The following is a 17,425-nucleotide window of genomic DNA, read 5'->3' as shown; positions in this document are numbered from 1 at the left end:
GGACTAGACACACGTGTAAGCATTGCATGGATTTGGCATTTTCTTTTGTATACTGTTAGTGAAGGAAAGTGTGAATTTAGAGGCTCGTTTTCTTTGTTAGACACAATATTAATGATAATTAACAAATAATGCCAGGGAGAGTATAGAGAATGTTACTAGAAGAAACTGTAGCGCAAATGTGAAGAAGATAACCTGTTACCGGCAGGATCCGAACCTGCGACCTTCTAGTAACGCGTCAGCTGCTTTATCAATGAGCCACTGTGGCGGTCATCCCTCCCCCCTCCCTCTTTATAAGGTATATATGTGCATTTAAATGGGGGAGTGTCCATCAGCCCCACCTGTTGTGTACTCTAGTATCCCACAGAAGTCTCAAGGCTTAAATTATCTCAATTTCTCAAATGAAGCACTCTTGTCTATTAACTACTTCATAGTTGCCAAGCATTACTTTATTAAGGGAACTGGAATTGGTATTTGCCTTCAGTGTCCTCTCCGTGCACACAAGGTTATGACTGCAACAGCTATTGTACTTGGCCACAGCGGCTGTGTAAAGGCACTCGTTCATGTGAATTGGCTTAGCAAGAGCATTGCGGATTGCTTAAATGATTCCAGCTGTTGAACACAATATCACAGAACATAGCGAGAAATACTGCCTTCATCGTATTTGTTCTAATATTCAAATTTAATAATACATAATTGAATAATTTGACTTGCTTTCAAATAGCTGGTTTTCGAGTGCTCCAACTGCACAAATTTATAAAACATGACAAAAGCCACTGTGCCACTCTGGTGCAATTTGGTTGAGATGGTGTGGTTAAAATTAATGCAAATGTCATTACAGTAGGCCTTTCGTGGAAAATTTTGCCATTATCCTGGTTCAAAAGAGTGCATGTTTAAAATGTCATTTCCCGATGTAAAAAGAAACGCATGAGAAAACTGTGTGGAACACATAGCCAGAAGTATGGAACTTTTATAATATCGCTATTGTTTTACGAAATAGAACAGATCCTTAAAGGGGCACTAAAGGCAAATGATTTGTCAGTGAAAGCTCAGTCAATGAAAACGTCTAAAATGGCAATATCATGAACAGCAGTGCCTCACTTACTGAGAAATTAAGCTAAATGTACCACATGACTGGCCCCACGAGTGGGATATTTTGGAAATGATCTCAATGATGTGGGAGCATCTGACAATTATTCACTAGTAATCTAAGTAGCTGCAATAAAAAATAACCTTTCGTGCATCAAGAGACGTAATAAAATACTGCTTGTCAATTTTTGTTTGACTGAAAAATTTCGCTTTCGCCTGATTAGGCAAGATGGGTGGTACTATCTAGCGGGGCTCAGTTGAACCAAGCAAGCCAAAAATTGTTCAGTGGCCGTTGTTGCCGCTGTGGCTTCGGCTACTTTTGCTTTGTTGCTAATAGCATGTACGGCAACAATTACGTGAGATAGACCGCTTTCAGGAAAGACATTTGAAATGCGCTAACGCGAAAAGGACCACTAAAACGTGACTATTTCCAAATAAGCACTTCCTTGGTGCAAAAGTAGCACTAAGAGGTTTCTGGACCGCTCTTTCAGCAATGGACATTAACATTGACTTAATATTTGCTTTTAGTGTCCCTTTAAGAGGCATAGTAACTCTGACAAAGCAGCTTCGTTTACTAAAGAACTTGTTGTAGAGGTTTCTTTTGTGTATAAATAATAACCAGGAATTGCGGTTACCTTTTTATGTAGAACAAAAGGAACTGATGCTTGTGACTCTTTGATCTGAGGTTTAAACTTATTTTTCGCACAAGTTCATTCAATCAGTGAATGGAGGCTCGGCTGCTGGCTGCAGAAATTACTGATTGACTTGCTCGCATGGGTCTCGGCAGTTTCTAAATTGCGACCTATGCATGAAGCCATAGATAAATCGTGGTTCCAGCAGTCTGGGAGAGTGTCAAACCGCTAGTGTCAAAAAATAACTGGCACATTGAGCTCATACTTTAGTCAAGAAGTTCAAAAATACTTGAATAAGCTTCGAATTCTAAAGAAGGATGATGCTCTGACAAGCTGGAAAGAGCATAACCTGCACATTATCCAAGCATCTCCACAATCGCTTTGCATACCATAAGCTCACATTGACAGAGCGAGAAGCTAGGTCTTTTAAAAGAGCTTGCATCTGCATCACGATTTGCATCTTTCAGTAGCAGTCGCACACCATGTTAAGTTTTCAAGGACATGAGCAGACTGTATTTGTTTTGTTTTTTAATTCTCAGCAACATATTTAGTATTCTATAATCAACATTGCCACACATGCTGCTTTCTTTCCATTTTCAAGTTACCGCCCTCGTTCGTAACTGCTGCCTTGCACAAAGCACGCCAGAATGACTGGGAACTATATAGTTAATCTTGAAACCTTCTGATGAGATCCTATGCACAACACGAACATCAGAGTTTTGGAATTTCAGTGTCCGCTAATGATAATAATGAAATCTTCTATGATACATGTGTAAGCTGATGCGCTGGCCCGCTTATCAGTTTTGTGGATAGCAGACGCTATATTTGCCGGTATCAGCGTACAGCGCCCTTTGCTTGCTGTATTTGGCCATAAAGTTGGCCATATAAATTCATTTTGAACATGGCAACTGTTTCCTTCGTCAACATCACAACCACACATGGCAATATTTTGGGCCACTATTCAGAACTATTCCATTTGAATTAGATTTGATATGAAATTTCACTATTCGCATGTCTCTATTGTAAGCTGCAGGTACACCAACAAGCCATTTCCCTCTAAAAGTCCTGCCTGTAGTGCTTGTGGATTCTACTTTGACAGCAACTTTGAGAAGTGCTTTCTAACGGTGTGACAATGTCAGGCATTCGTGCCATCTTGTCACCCTCCTAGACAGAACAAATGCACATATTATTTGTCAGTTTCAAATAAATATATATATATGGACCACTGGTAACTGTTTTGCTGATTTCTTCACAGAAAGCTCTCGTAAGTATGCAGTCTTCGCATGTTTTCACTCATGTCAGTAGGATCTTAAATTCCATCTGTAATAATTCGCCTTGATTTGTAGTTCAAATTCATCACCTTGAAATTTCTGCTTACGGTGTTTCAATGGAGTAAAATACAAAAAGCTCTTGTTTAGCCGTTTCATCAGGTCAACTGGTATTGGCGCGATCTGATGCATAGGCGCAACTTTAGTCGTTCTGTGACTTTGTTCTCAATGCAACCACAGCGCCTGCCTCCCTACTTGTCACTGCCCCATGATTAGACTGAAAACTGGAAAAGGAATGGGCGTATGCAGTCCCTTATGTAACAGCTGCCAGACAGGATAGCCAACAGTCGATTGGCATTGGCTGAGAGACTTTGGTAAGCTCCTAAAAAAGATCCCAGGCGAGTGCCAAGGGGGGCTCTGCCCCCCATGATGCAGCCCAGAGAAGCACCCCCCCCCCCCCCACCTGTACTTTCAGCCTATGATGAGTTGTAAATGTAAAAAAATTTTAGATTCCTCATGTTCCTTGTTATAGTGGTTATCACTCCATGTTTATGAATGACATTATATGACCATTGCGTCCACAAAAAAACTTACCATCAAACATTCATTTGGGAGTATGCACTGTGCCGAATATTTTTGTTGTGCCCCTGTTTCTTGCTTATTTTACAACTACAGTAGAATCTCGATGATACGAATCTCGCGGGGTCACAAAAAATATTCCTAATAGCCAAAATTCGTATCATCGGAACACATGCAAAACTCTCTAAATAAACACAGTCGGAGGCAAACTCATTTTCGACACTCGAAAAAAATTTTATTTTTTGGAGAAAAAATCTCTGACGTCTTTCTGCTTCTTTTTTTTTTTTTTTTTGGCCAAATCACTCAGCAGACTTTTCCGAAATCCGTAAAAACGCGTACACGTGTCATCACCGATTCCTTCAGCAGCCATAGCACGCCTCAGAACGTCGAGCGCGTGCAGAGTTTCAGCCGCCGGTGGTGGTCCTTCGCCGTCGCACTCGTCCATTTCCTCGTCATCGTCGCTGGAATCGGCAACCTCACACGTGACCTCGTTGACAATATCTTCCACCGTGCGTGCACCACAAGTGGCAAGATTGTCATCCGCCGTGCAAAAGCCGAACACCCGGCATCAAGGCATTCCCAACCCTCAATGGGCTCCTCAGACTCTGAAAAAGCCTTGGGCACCTCTTCGGGAATCCTAAAGAAGCCGCATTTACCAAAGCAGTTTGCGATGGTAGTCGGCGTTACTCTATCCCAAGCCACTGAGATAAAATGGATGGCGTCCAAAAGGCTTATTCGCAGGCCACCTTCGTCTTTTCTGTCAATCTTGGCGAGGAGGCGGCACACAATAAGGTTCTTGAAGTGATGCTTGACGTTTTTTATAATGCCAGCGTCAAGCGGTTGCAAATGCGTCGTCGTGTTAGCGGGCGAAAAAACCAGCTTGACGTTTTGAAGAGTCACTTGCTTTGAGTGGGCGGCGCACTGGTCAAGAATCGGAACAATCTTCCGATTCTTGCAGGCCATTCTCCTGTCAAGGAGAGACAGAAATTCTTCGAACAGGGCCGCCGTCATCCACGCTCTTTTGTTTGCGCGATAGACGCGTGGCAAATGGCTCTAGCGCTTGAAACACCGAGGCTTCTGAAATTTTCCAACTATGGTCAACTTCAGTTTTTCTGACCCGTCGGCGTTACAGCACAGAAGAACCGTTATTCTTTCATTGCTTCTTTTGCCTCCTTGACACGCTTCACTTTTTAAGCAAAGGCTCTTCTCTGCTTGAAGATTGAAAAACAGGCCTGCCTCATCTGCATTAAAAACATCACGAGGCTCGTACCCCAAGATAAGAGACTCCAGCTTCGCAAGCCAGTCGCTAACGGTCTCGTGAGCCTCCACCGTCGCCAGCGCCATCTGAAGCCTTCAAGATAAAGCAAAAGGCGCACTTCAGCGTTCAAGATCGCACAGATCTTCGAGTCTGTCGTCCACCGTTCGCAGGCGGCGCTGACAACGTGCCAAACCGGCGGCGCAGCACGTATTTCAGCGCGTGCGTGCATGCTGCTTGCTTCCGCGGCTGTCGGTGGGGTTGCGTTTATTCGTATCAAACAACTCGGGTAAAAAATCTATTCGTAACAACCATACTCTAGCACATAGTAAATTAATGGGCCTCGGCCGGGATCACAGAAAAATTTGTATCACCCCGAATTTCGTATCAGCCGTGATCGTAACATCGAGATTCTACTGTAAACATTTGTGAACTGAGGGAAGTGCACTTGCCTCTAGCTTTGAATTTTTACCAGAGCACACGGAGCATTGAATGGCGGTTTTGTGACCTCTAAACCCCTGTTACATATATTTCAGAACTCCTTGGTATTGACACCTAGCCCACGAGGCCACTCCCATACGAATGGCTTCGGTATGCGCTCGGAGCTGGATCTGCTCAGCAGCCCATTTTCATTTCTCACGGACCAGCGCTGGTCGCCTGCTGGCAGCCCTCCCAGTTCCAGTGTGGAGGATGCGGACAACATTGAGAAGGCGGCTAAGCTGCACAGATCTGCTGCGAGTAAGTTTGGCTGCTTGATCTGTCAGTTCAGTGGTGTGTGCATGTGAACAGGGAAAGTCTTGGGACTGAATCAAAAATGAAACATTGTGAGGCCATTGGCTGTGGCATAATGCTACTGCACGTAGGGTTGTGCTTTAAACTCCATTTATGTTGGAAATCGTAGTACAAACCCTAAAAGTGGCATTTAGTTCTGGAAAATGATCTACCATAATCTGATTTTGCACAGTCATGATCACCGAACTGGTGTAAGTGAACGACCCGCCGCGGTGGTCCAGTGGCTAAGTCACTCTGCTGCTGACCCGCATGTCGAGAGATCCAATCCCGGCCGCGTTGGCGGCATTTTCGATGGAGGCGAAAATCCTTGCAGCCTGTGTGCACGTTAAAGAACTTCAGGTGGTCGAAATTCCCAGAGCCCTCCATTAGTCTCTCATAATCACATGGTGGCTCTGGGACGTTAAACCCCAACAATTATCATTATGACTATAGTGAATGAATCGGTGAAACATCGTATCAGTACCATATACACTCGCGTGAGGGCCACTTTTTTCACGATATTGATGGGTTGCGGCCCTCAATTCATTAATTTCTGATTTGTGTGTATAAAAAAACCAATTTAATCAAGCTATATATACGTAATGATGAGATATCTGGTGTCCAGCTTCGAACATCCTCGCTAAATGTCATCAATATGAAAGGCAGCACAAAGAATCAACGGTGCTGGCGAGGAAGGAAAGATCTAACGCTCACAGGTAACGCCTCATGACGAAGCCGCAAGTCAAGTATTGCCATTGGTGACTCCCGCAAAATGTGCAAGACGTGTCGATGCAGCCATTTGCTGACAAGCTTTCTTTTTTTTTTTCTTCAAGATTTAGACAGTTAGGTTAGGGGGGTCATGGTTTTTGTAACTGCGACATGGTTTTTTGTCATGGTGTTGAATTCTCCGAGACACAGTTCGTACGCAGCCGTGTCCCCTGCTCCCCACTCTTTCTTCAAAAATATCTTGCTGCTTCTATAAAGCTGCTTCCTGTGTTCCTTTAATGACTATTTCATTGCTTCAAAAAAGTATTACTAAATGCAAACATTGCTGTATGGTGCTCACTTTTATGCAAGCTTGAACCGCCTGTCAGATTACTGTAAAAAGAAATCTTGGAAGAACACAGCAATGATTCCATGTAGCCCCGTCGCGGTGGTCTAGTGGCTAAGGTACTCGGCTACTGACCCGCAGGTCGCGGGTTCGAATCCTGGCTGCGGCGGCTGCATTTCCGATGGAGGCGGAAATGTTGTAGGCCCGTGTGCTCAGATTTGGGTGCACGTTAAAGAACCCCAGGTGGTCTAAATTTCCGGAGCCCTCCACTACGGCGTCTCTCATAATCAAATGGTAGTTTTGGGACGTTAAACCCAACATATTAATGATTCCATGTATATTTACTTCTCTTGTGCACCAATGATTACCATAGCTTTTGATCAAAGCTGTATATAACCTGTACAACCTATCTTTTAAAACGCTCTTTCACTGTAGCATTAAAACTTGAATGCACTTGCGAAACCGAAACAGAAATTGCCTGCAAAAGGACTGCTTGGTGTTGTTACACCAATGCCACACTGGAAAGTTAGTGGCATTTGATTTGAAGGTCATTCGAGGCAACGAATGTCATTTGATATGAGGTGGTGCTACACCATAGGTGGACCCTACCGCGTCTTGCGTCTAAAGTCATCTCCCTGCACTTCATTGTCTACAGACATTGTTCATGTCTCCCTACTTAACCTCTACCACTCCTCAACACCATCGAAAGCACAGAGACTGTGCTTCTGCACCCGGGGTAATGTTACAAAACTACATCACGCTGAAGAAGCAAAACAGCGAGAAAGACTACGAGACTTCGGGATGTGGGACACGCTCTCGCCATGTCTGCTTAGGCTTGGCATTGTGCAAATATGTCTCAATTGTCACCTCGTTTCTTTTTGTGCGTTCCCCTGACATCATAAAATCACATAGCTTTAAAGGCAAGTGATTATAAAGCCAAACTACAGTTTGCACAACCGCCGCGCACGAAACCACAGTCGCGGCGATGCAATAGCGATCTAAGAGCTTAGAGGGCACGTGGCTGGTGCAGCGCTAGAAAAAGGTGGTAATGACAAAGAATTCTACAAGCGTTTTGGCGTTCCTGTCTAATACACCTAGTATCGAGCAAAGCCAAAGCTTTGACCCCCCACTTTCGCGACAGCCAGCCTCGCCATCCCATTCGTTAACGTGTGAAGACGTAGACGAGTTCACAGAAATCTGTTTTTTTTTTACTTCTTGTTTCGACTGCACGAAATGTCGGGAGTATGTGCACTGCCCCTTTGAGACTTTACTGTAGTGGGAAATCCTACTCTAGTGTTTTGTGCCATTTAAAGCCATTATGAGACTGCAATGCCGATATTCACACTTCTGTTTGAGACTCCCCCCTCTTACTTTTGCGGTTTATCTCCTGTTGCCGAAAATTGGAGAAAACAATTCAACTTGACTTATGGCAGCAAGACTTGTATCTAAAGGCAAATTCATCACAGCTACAAATTGAAAAAAAAAATGGCAGCATATCCACGGGGTGAATGATGGAGAGCGGGGCGGAGCATCCGTCCATTCGTTCTGTGTCCATCCGCATGTGTATCGGTGCGTTCGTCCGTGCATCCACCCCTGCATCTGTCCGTGCGTCCGTCCATGCATCTGTCTGTGTGCCTGCTTGTCCATCTAGTCAACACTCCAAGTACCACCATGTCGCATCTTTTCGTTGTATATTCCACACATAGAAGCACCGCTATCCAGCGGACATTCCAAGGACTAAATGAGAGGTGGCACACGCACACTTTCTTACGGCTTGCACTTCGTGTCTACTTCCCACCTTTAACCACCTTGAGTTCGTGGTGTATACTAGTTCACTGGAGCTGCATTACGAGGCCTGGGGTGTGGCCTCACCGGTAACCACCGCCGGAAACGCACTCCCTCACCAGAGAAGGATTGGCCACCCTGGTGCAGTATCTGGCCACTACCTCCCACATGCATACGTCAAATAACTCACGGCCCTCAGTCCCCAGCAGCTGCGAAGCACCTGACCACGGCGGCGGTCAGATCTGCAACGCAGCAGAGGGTGCTAAGAATATCTGGATCCGGACAGGCCGCCATTGGAACCTGAACTTGGCAATGCTTAACGCTACAACCTTATCTAGTGAGGGAAGTCTAGCTGTACTATTCGAGGAGCTAGAGGGTGTTAAATGGGATATAATAAGGCTCAGTGAGGTTAGGAGGACAGATGAGGCCTATACGGTGCTACAGAATGGGCACGTCCTTTGATATCGGGTCTTGGCTGACAGAAGAGAACTGGGAGTGGGGTTCCTAATTCACAGAAACATAGCTGGCAACATAGAGGAATACTATAGCATTAATGAAAAGGTGGTAGGTATCGTAATTAAAGTGAATAAGAGATACAATATGAAGGTGGTACAGGCTTACGCGCCTACATCTAGCCATGACGCTTCAGTTGAAAGCTTCTATGAAGACGTGGAATCGGCAATGAGTAAGGTAAAAACACAGTATACAATACTGATGCGAGACTTTAATGCAAAGGTATGAAAGAAGCAGGCTGGAGACCAGGCAGTAGGAGATTATGGCATCGGTACTAGAAACGCCAGAGGAGAGCTACTAGTAGAATTCGCAGAACGCAATAATTTACGGATTTTGAATACCTTCTACCGAAACCGAGGAAACCGCAAGTGGACATAAAGGAGCCCTAATGACGAAAATAAGAACGAAATAGACTTTATAACGAGTGCAGGATGTGGAAGTAATTGGCAAGGTACGATGCAGTGACCATAGAATGGTACGGTCTCGAATTCGCCTAGACTTGAGGAAGGAACGACAGAAACTGATACGCAAGAAGCCAATCAATGAGCTAGCACTGAGAGGGAAAGTACAGGAATTCAGAGTCTCGCTTCAGAACAGGTACTCGGCTCTTAGTGAGGAAACCAACCTTAGCATAGATACAATGAATGATAATCTGACGAGTATCATTACCGAGTGTGCAGTGGAAGTTGGAGGCAGGGTAGTTAGACAGGACACTGGCAAGCCTTCCCAGGAAAAGAAGAATCTCATTAAAAAGCGTCAAATCATGAAAGTCTCAAGTACAACAGACAAAATAGAACTGGCAGAGCTTTCGAAGTTGATTAATAGGCGTAAGGTATCCGATGTAAGAAGGTATAACATGGAGAGAATCGAACACTCTGAAAAACGGAGGAACCGTCGATGCAGTGAAAAGGAAACTTGGGATAGGCAAAAATCGGATGTATGCACTAAGGGACAAAGAAGGCAAAATAACGACCAATATGGATAGGATAGTTAAAATAGCGGAGGAGCTTTACAGAGATCTGTACAGTAGCCGAGACAACCACGACTTTAATACTATAAGAACTAGTAGTAACCCAGATGACACCCCACCAGTAATAATAGAAGTCAGAAAAGCTTTCGAGAACATGCAAAGAGGCAAAGCTGCTGGTGAGGATCAGGTAACATCAAATCTGCTGAAAGATGGAGGACAGATGGTGTTAGAAAAACTAGCCACCCTGTTTACGAGGTGTCTCCTGACGAGAAGAGTACCAGAGTCTTGGAAGAACGCTAACATCATCTTAATACATGAGAAAGGAGATGACGAGGACTTAAAGAATTACAGGCCGATCAGCTTGCTCTGTATAGTATACAAGCTATTTACAAAGATAACTGCTAACAGAGTAAAGAAAACATTAGAATTCAATCAACCAAAGGAACAAGCAGGATTTCAAACATGCTACTCAACAATCGACCACATTCATACTATCAATCAGGTAATAGAGAAATCGGAATATAACCAACCACTATACATAGCCTTCGTAGATTACGAGAAGGTGTTTGATTCCATAGAAATATTAGCAGTCATGCAGACACTGCGGAATCAGAGCGTTAATGAAGTATATATAAACATCCTGGAAGAAATCTACAGGGGATCAACTGATAACCATAGTGCTTCATAAAGAAAGCAACAGAATACCAATCAAGAAGGGTGTAAGGCAGGGGGACACAATCTTCCCAATGCTATTTACCGCGTGCTTACAGGAGATTTCCAGAAGCCTAGAATGGGAAGAGTAAGGGATAAGAGTTAATGGAGAGTACCTTAGTAACCTGTGCTTTGCCGATGACATTGCATTGCTGAGTAACCCAGGGGACGAATTGCAACTCATAATCACGGAGTTGGACAAGGAGAGCGGAAAGGTGGGTCTTAAAATGAATAGGCAAAAAACGAAAGTAATGTACAACAACCTCGGAAAAGAGCAGCGCTTCGAGATAGGTAATAGTGCACTTGAAGTTGTAAAAGACTGTCTACTTAGGGCAGGTAATAACCGCAGAGCCGAACGAGATTGAAGTAACTAGAAGAATAAGAATGGGGTGGAGCACATTTGGCAAGCACTCTCAAATTATGACAGGTAGATTGCCACTATCCCTCAAGAGGAAGGTATATAACAGCTGTATCTTGCCGGTACTTAGCTACGGAGCAGAAACCTGCAGACATACAAAGAGGGTTGAGCTTAAATTGAGGACGACGCAATGAGCAATGGAAAGAAAAATGGTAGGTGTAACCTTAAGAGACAAGAAGAGAGCAGAGTGGATTAGGGGACAAACAGGGGTTAAGGATATCATAGTTGAAATAAAGAAGAGGAAATGGACATGGGCCGGGCATGTAGCACGTAGACAGGATAACCGCTGGTCATTAAGGGTAACTAACTGGATTCCCAGAGAAGGCAAGCGGGTTAGGGGGAGACAAAGAAGGTTAGGTGGGCAGATGTGATTAAGAAGTTTGCGGGTATAAATTGGCAGCAGCAAGCACAGGACAGGGTTAACTGGCGGAACATGGGAGAGGCCTTTGTCCTGCAGTGGACGGAGTCGGGCTGATGATGATGATGATGATGGTGGTGGTGCTACACCAAAATGTAATGCCATTCGTTCGTGATACCGATGTCGCTAATTCAGAGAAAGCTGGAAAAGTTGAGTAAGGTAAATGCAGCATGATAGAAAATGTAAGTTATTTATTTTAAGACACTTAGAGGGTCACTTTGCTAAAACTCATAGAAATTTTATATTAGAATATTTCTAACCACAAGCCAACACGAGCTTTGACCTCTAGCCGCAGTTTACACCGTTTTTACTGGCGTAATCCTCGCCTCCCCCACATCGCCCAACAAAAAGATTTCTTTTTTCCTCAAGTAATTATTGCACGCCTGAAAACTGCCGCAGTAATGTTGTCTGCTCGTTCCAGCCACTGATGATGATAGTGCGCGCCATCTCTTAAGCATCAAGCATACTATTTTTGCACAGGTTCAATTCAATCTAAGCCAAGCCAAAGTGGCAAGTGCGTGTTGTGGCGTGTTTTGTATGTTGGGTCTTATCACGTTATGGGGTGATACTGAAGCTACATGGCTGCTTTAAAGTTGGAAATGATAGATCATGCGCTAAACAACTGCATCAGGTCCGCCGGTAGGCCTTTCGGAGTCTACGAGTTTTGTGTTCGCTACTGGCGACAGCAGCTGAAAGCCACCAAGGCGCGTTGGGCCTGCCATGTGCCTAAAACTGAGATTGATGGTAAAGTTTTTTGTTTTTTTTTAGAAACTGTGGATGATTCTGTTAAATAGCAATCAGCCCAATACTGACGTCCTACGCTTACATTTCAAGTGCTCCTGTTGAGCGACGAACGCTACCGTTATGCCCACAACACCCACAAGCTTTGCGTATGGTATTTTAATTCTCGATTATTTGCTTGGACTTTTTGTCTCAAATCTACCCTTGTATTGAACCTGTGCTTTTTTTTTGTTGAGGTAAGTTTTAATTAGTACTTCAAACCTTGCTGTTAGTTGCTGGTGTGAGAATCTGGATTTGCAGCCACTTCGTTTTCTTTTGCTCTGTACGTTTTCGTGGAAAGTTTTCCCCGCGTAATACTCGCACCCCCCAACTTTGCATCGGTTTTCCGCCGAAAAAAGTGTGAGGATTATGCGAGTAAATACGGTAGAATGAACACAAGCAACATGGCAGTGCCACTGAACGATGCTAAGCTGCAGCAACTAAAGCATTTAGTTCCTGTCTACTTGGCTCTTCGAGAGAAGCGTGTTAGCCAGAAGAGGCTTGAGTATGAGATAAACGAAGAATGTAAACGCAGCGACTACATTCAGCAGCGTATCCAAGCGAACGCGTACGCTAATGCAGTAGTGGTCGCTACTGCATCGATAATTCACCGTTGGACGTTCCTAAGGAACGAATTATGGTTTGAAGATACGCTGCCAAACCTTGGAGACTGTCACTTCTAACAAGCCTTTTGTGTGCCACCCCCTATGTTTAGGTATTTGGCGGAAGCCTGCGGATGTGTGTTAGAAAGACAGACAACACCGGCCAACCACACCGCCTGGAAGCCTGCGAGTAGTCTCTGTATCATTGAGGTTGAGCGTACAAACTTTTTGCGACAGCCTTCCACACAACTGCTGCCCCGCCGCGGTGGTCTAGTGGCTAAGGTACTCGGCTGCTGACCTGCAGGTCGCGGGTTCGGATCCCGGCTGTGGCGGCTGCATTTCCGATCGAGGCGGAAGTGTTGTAGGCCCGTGTGCTCAGGTTTGGGTGCACGTTAAAGAACCCCAGGTGGTCGAAATTTCCGGAGCCCTCCACTACGGCGTCTCTCATAATCATGTGGTGGTTTTGGGACTTTAAACCCCACATATCAAACAATCCACATAACTGCTCTAGTTAAGATCACAGATGCCTTAAAAAAGCCCCGCCACGGTGGTCTAGTGGCTAAGGTACTCGGCTGCTGACCCACAGCTCGCGGGTTCAAATCCCGGCTGCGGCGGCTGCATTTCCGATGGAGGCGCAAATGTTGTAGGCCCAAGTACTGAGATTTGGGTGCATGTTAAAGAACCCCAGGTAGTCAAAATTTCCGGAGCCCTCCACTACGGTGTCTCTCATAATCATACGATGGTTTTGGAACGTTAAACCCCACAAATCTCTAATCATCGATGCCTTAAAAAGAAAGTCCAAACTATCAGCGTATTTGCATTATTTTTTTCTCGCATTGAGAATGCTAAGTGCGACATTTCAAGTAGTCAATGGGGTTGGGAGTATACATTCAGTGCTCGTGCAATGGCGAACGTGTTTCTTGAACTCATTCAATCCCCTAAGTCATTCGGTTCTAATGACATTAAATATCGCTGTGTAGCATCCGCATAATCTCATTAGGTGCGAATGTCATTCAGTTCGAATGACGTTAAGACGCCCAGTGTGGCAGGGGTATTACACATGTACAGAAGCTCCACCCATGTAGCTTTGGCTGTGCGGCTACAAAAAGTTTTCGCGAGGTGTAGGTCGGGAAGCTTTTTTTTTATGGTGTGTGGGGGAGGGGAGACCAGTACCTTGACTGGGAAGAAAAGGAAAACAAAGGCTTTCACCTTCAAGTTGTCTTAGATGACTACACAAGGGACCCCGTTAGTTTTGGTGAATTGGCAGGTCTAGTTCTGTCCTTAAAGTGAACTGTTGTTCAACCCTGTGCCCCTTGCTACAGTACAGACTACAGTACAGTACAAAGACTGCCTGATTGACCACAGGCTTGTGGATGTTATAGACAAGTTCAAAGTAGCTTTTTTATACACCCAATATATTTATATCCATTTATACACCCAATAAATTGAGCAATCCAATGATGCTGATACCCGCTGGGATTGCCTAGCAGGCAGAAAGGTGTACTGCCAAGCTTAAGGTCAGTTTCAGTTCCTGGCCACTGCAGCTGCATTGCAATAGAAGTGAAATGAGATAACACCTGTGGACTTAATTATAGGCACACGTTAAAAAGCACCAAATGGTCAAAATTATTTCAGTCCCCCAACTATAGCATGCACATCATACCGCTACACATCTACCCATTGCCATGTGCGTGCTGTGTATAGAAGGTAGAAAGAGGAATGAAGTATCTGGCAAGCAATATTTACAAACATCAATGTGCTGCTGTTCACTCTATCTGTGCATTATGACCACTATCTCTACTGCATAACAATATCTTATTTTGAACATTTATAATGCCAGGTTTTACTGATAATACTGATGTTGCTGCAGGTTTCTCAGAGGCCAGTTGTTGCTGGAGTGGGACTTTGCCTCCGCGCACTCTCAAGAGCTCGTCTTTGTCATGCAAGGTGTTCCTCGGAGGAGTGCCCTGGGACATATCTGAGCCTGGCCTCGTAGAGGCTTTTGCCTCCTTCGGCAACATCAAGGTACAGTGGCCGAGCCGCGAGCGGAGCCAGAGCTTTCCCCCCAAGGCAGGCTACGTGTACATCATCTTTGAGAATGAAAAGCAGGTCAAGATGCTGCTACGCTCGTGCAGTCAGGACTTCATGAATGGAGGCAACTGGTACTACAAGATATCATCGCGCCGCATGCGCTGCAAGGAGGTGCAAGTGATCCCGTGGGTGCTGAGTGACAGCAACTATGTGCGCTGCCCGTCTCAGCGGCTGGACCCGGGAAAGACTGTGTTTGTGGGAGCCCTGCACGGCATGCTCAATGCTCAGGGCCTGGCCCTTGTGATGGAAGAACTCTTTGGGGGAGTCCTGTATGCAGGCATTGACACGGACAAGTACAAGTACCCAATTGGTGAGGCCCAAACCTTTCTTTGTCTTTGAATTCTGATTCTCCTATTGTAAACTGGTTTTATGCATAGTGGTTCAGCGAGGAGGGTCTTGGCAATGAAATCATCGAATGAAATGTAAATTTGTTGATCGAAACAACTTCCATATACCTAATTATTATACAGTTAAACCTCGTTATAACGAAATTGGAGGGCCGCCGCTATTTGCTCGTTCTAACCAATATTTTGTTATAGCTGTAGCGGGCATTTACCGCAAATATTATGCACTGTACTTACCCCAAAAAAATAGCGGGCGAAATAGCATCCCGCCGCACGGTGGTATGCAACAAAATAACCGCATTCCCAAATAAAAAGGAAAGTCATGCACCTGTTTTAATGCACTACAAAATACACAGCTTACATTTCAGGCAGACTTAGCTGCAAAGAAGTCTGTAATTGGACGTTGATGCATCTTCCTGATGCGAACGATGGCTCGCTCAGCTGCGGCCGCAATGTTCAAGCCATCTTCGCCGCCCTCGTGAGCGCCGAAGTAGCGGCGCAGTGCGTCCACCGCGTCTAATGCCTCCGACGCCGTCGGCACGTTTGTCTCCTGTTCGTCGACAGTCATCGTCACTGGTTTCGTTACGATCACTGACAGCGCGCACAATATCGTCATCCAGGAGCTGCTCCGTTGCCACCACTTCCGAGTCCGCACTCACATAGTCGCAAAACGACTCGCTGTCAGGCATGACACCGGCGTCGCGAAGTGCTGTCCATGATGCAGCGACTTTGTCTGATGTGGCAAAACAGTCCGGCACAGTGGGCTCGTCTGATGGCTCATCGCTGGCGTCTGGTGCGGCGGCAAATGAGGCGTGTCGAAAGCAGTTTGCGATCGTGGTCGCTGTCACTCATCCACGCCGCCTGAAGCATTTCGAGCGCAGCGTACAAGTCAACATCGGTGTCTCGCTCCATCCTCATGTTGAGCAGGAGCTTGTCTATCACACGCTTGCGGTAACCTGCCTTCAGCGACACAATCACGCCTTGGTCAAGCGGCTGTATTTTTGCTGTGCAGTTCGCAGGAAGGAACAGCAGCTCGATGTTTTGAAGCACGGCAGCGGTATGGTGGGCGGTGCAGTTATCTAAAACAAGGCACACCTTGCGGTTCGCCTTTGCCAGCTTCTCGTCCCATTCGCAAAGCCATTTTGAAAAAATCTCCCTGGACATCCAGGCTTTGCGATTGGCTACGTATTTGACTGGGAGCTGCCTCTTCCCCTTAAAGCAGCGAGGGGATGCACTTTTGCCAATTACGAAAATTGGCAGCTTCTCAGAGCCGGTCATGTTTGCACAAAGTAGCGCAGTGATCCGCAGCTTACTTTGTTTGCCGCCATGGCACGGCTCGCCTTTGAGGGCTAACGTCTTGTGCGACAACATCTTGAAAAAGAGAGCAGTTTCGTCCACGTTAAAAATATCCTCCGCGCTGTATTTTTCTAGCAGCCACACGATGTTTTCTTTCGCCCACTTGGTAGCCTCTGCTTCGTCGACAGACTGCGATTCGCCCCAGACTGCTCTCCCGACAATGTCGTGGCGCTCCTTGAAGCATTGGAGCCAACCCGAACTCGCTATGAAGTTGTCATAGCCCATGATGCAGGCAAAGTCTCTCGCTTTTCTTTGCAGCAAGGCGCCGCTCACCGGCAGATTCACGGCCGGCGTGTCCAAGAACCATTTAAAAACGGCCCTTTCGACCGCTTCAAAGGCAGGTGCCCTCATCCTCTTAGCGCTTCCTTTCCGCCACGTGCAACAGCGTCGATGATGGACTCCTGCTTGCTCAAGATGCTTGACAGTGTGCTCGTCGATACGCCAAAGTCTCTTGCCACGTTGCCTTTCTTGGACCCCGATTCGACGGCTCTTATCATAGCCGCCTTCTGATCTAGCGTTATGCGCTTTTGCTTCCCGCCTGGCGCATTCATGTTGCTAGAATCACGAGCGCAGCACGATAAAGGATAAGGCGGAAGCGGCCGAAAAAGAGAATAAACACGCATGCAAAAGCAACGCGGCTCACGTCGGCGAGCGACAACACTTGCAGAGAAAGTGACTGTGAAGAGGAAGGGGCAGAAAAGGCGCTCTTTTGCGCTGCCCTCTAGGAACCGGTTACTCAAGGGGAAGGGGGTATGTAAGATTAGAAAGCGCGCCTCAGCGCCATGAGAAAGGGGA

At 45.8% G+C, this 17,425-nt stretch overlaps 1 protein-coding gene across 3 annotated transcripts in view; it reads left to right on the top strand.

The window, feature by feature from the left end:
* Window positions 1-17,425, top strand: part of orb (polyadenylation element binding protein orb) — a 39,291-nt gene that overhangs the window by 10,901 nt on the left and 10,965 nt on the right. For all 3 annotated transcript variants that reach the window (XM_037422525.2, XM_075892288.1, XM_075892287.1), the window contains exons 6-7: window positions 5,357-5,558; window positions 14,710-15,240. In XM_037422525.2, coding sequence (XP_037278422.2) covers window positions 5,357-5,558; window positions 14,710-15,240 — 733 coding nt within the window. The remainder of the gene's footprint in view (window positions 1-5,356; window positions 5,559-14,709; window positions 15,241-17,425) is intronic.

Source organism: Rhipicephalus microplus, chromosome 4 (genome assembly GCF_043290135.1).
Source record: "Rhipicephalus microplus isolate Deutch F79 chromosome 4, USDA_Rmic, whole genome shotgun sequence".
In the NCBI taxonomy this organism is placed as follows: domain Eukaryota; kingdom Metazoa; phylum Arthropoda; class Arachnida; order Ixodida; family Ixodidae; genus Rhipicephalus; species Rhipicephalus microplus.
This window is presented reverse-complemented; position numbering and strand designations above follow the sequence as displayed.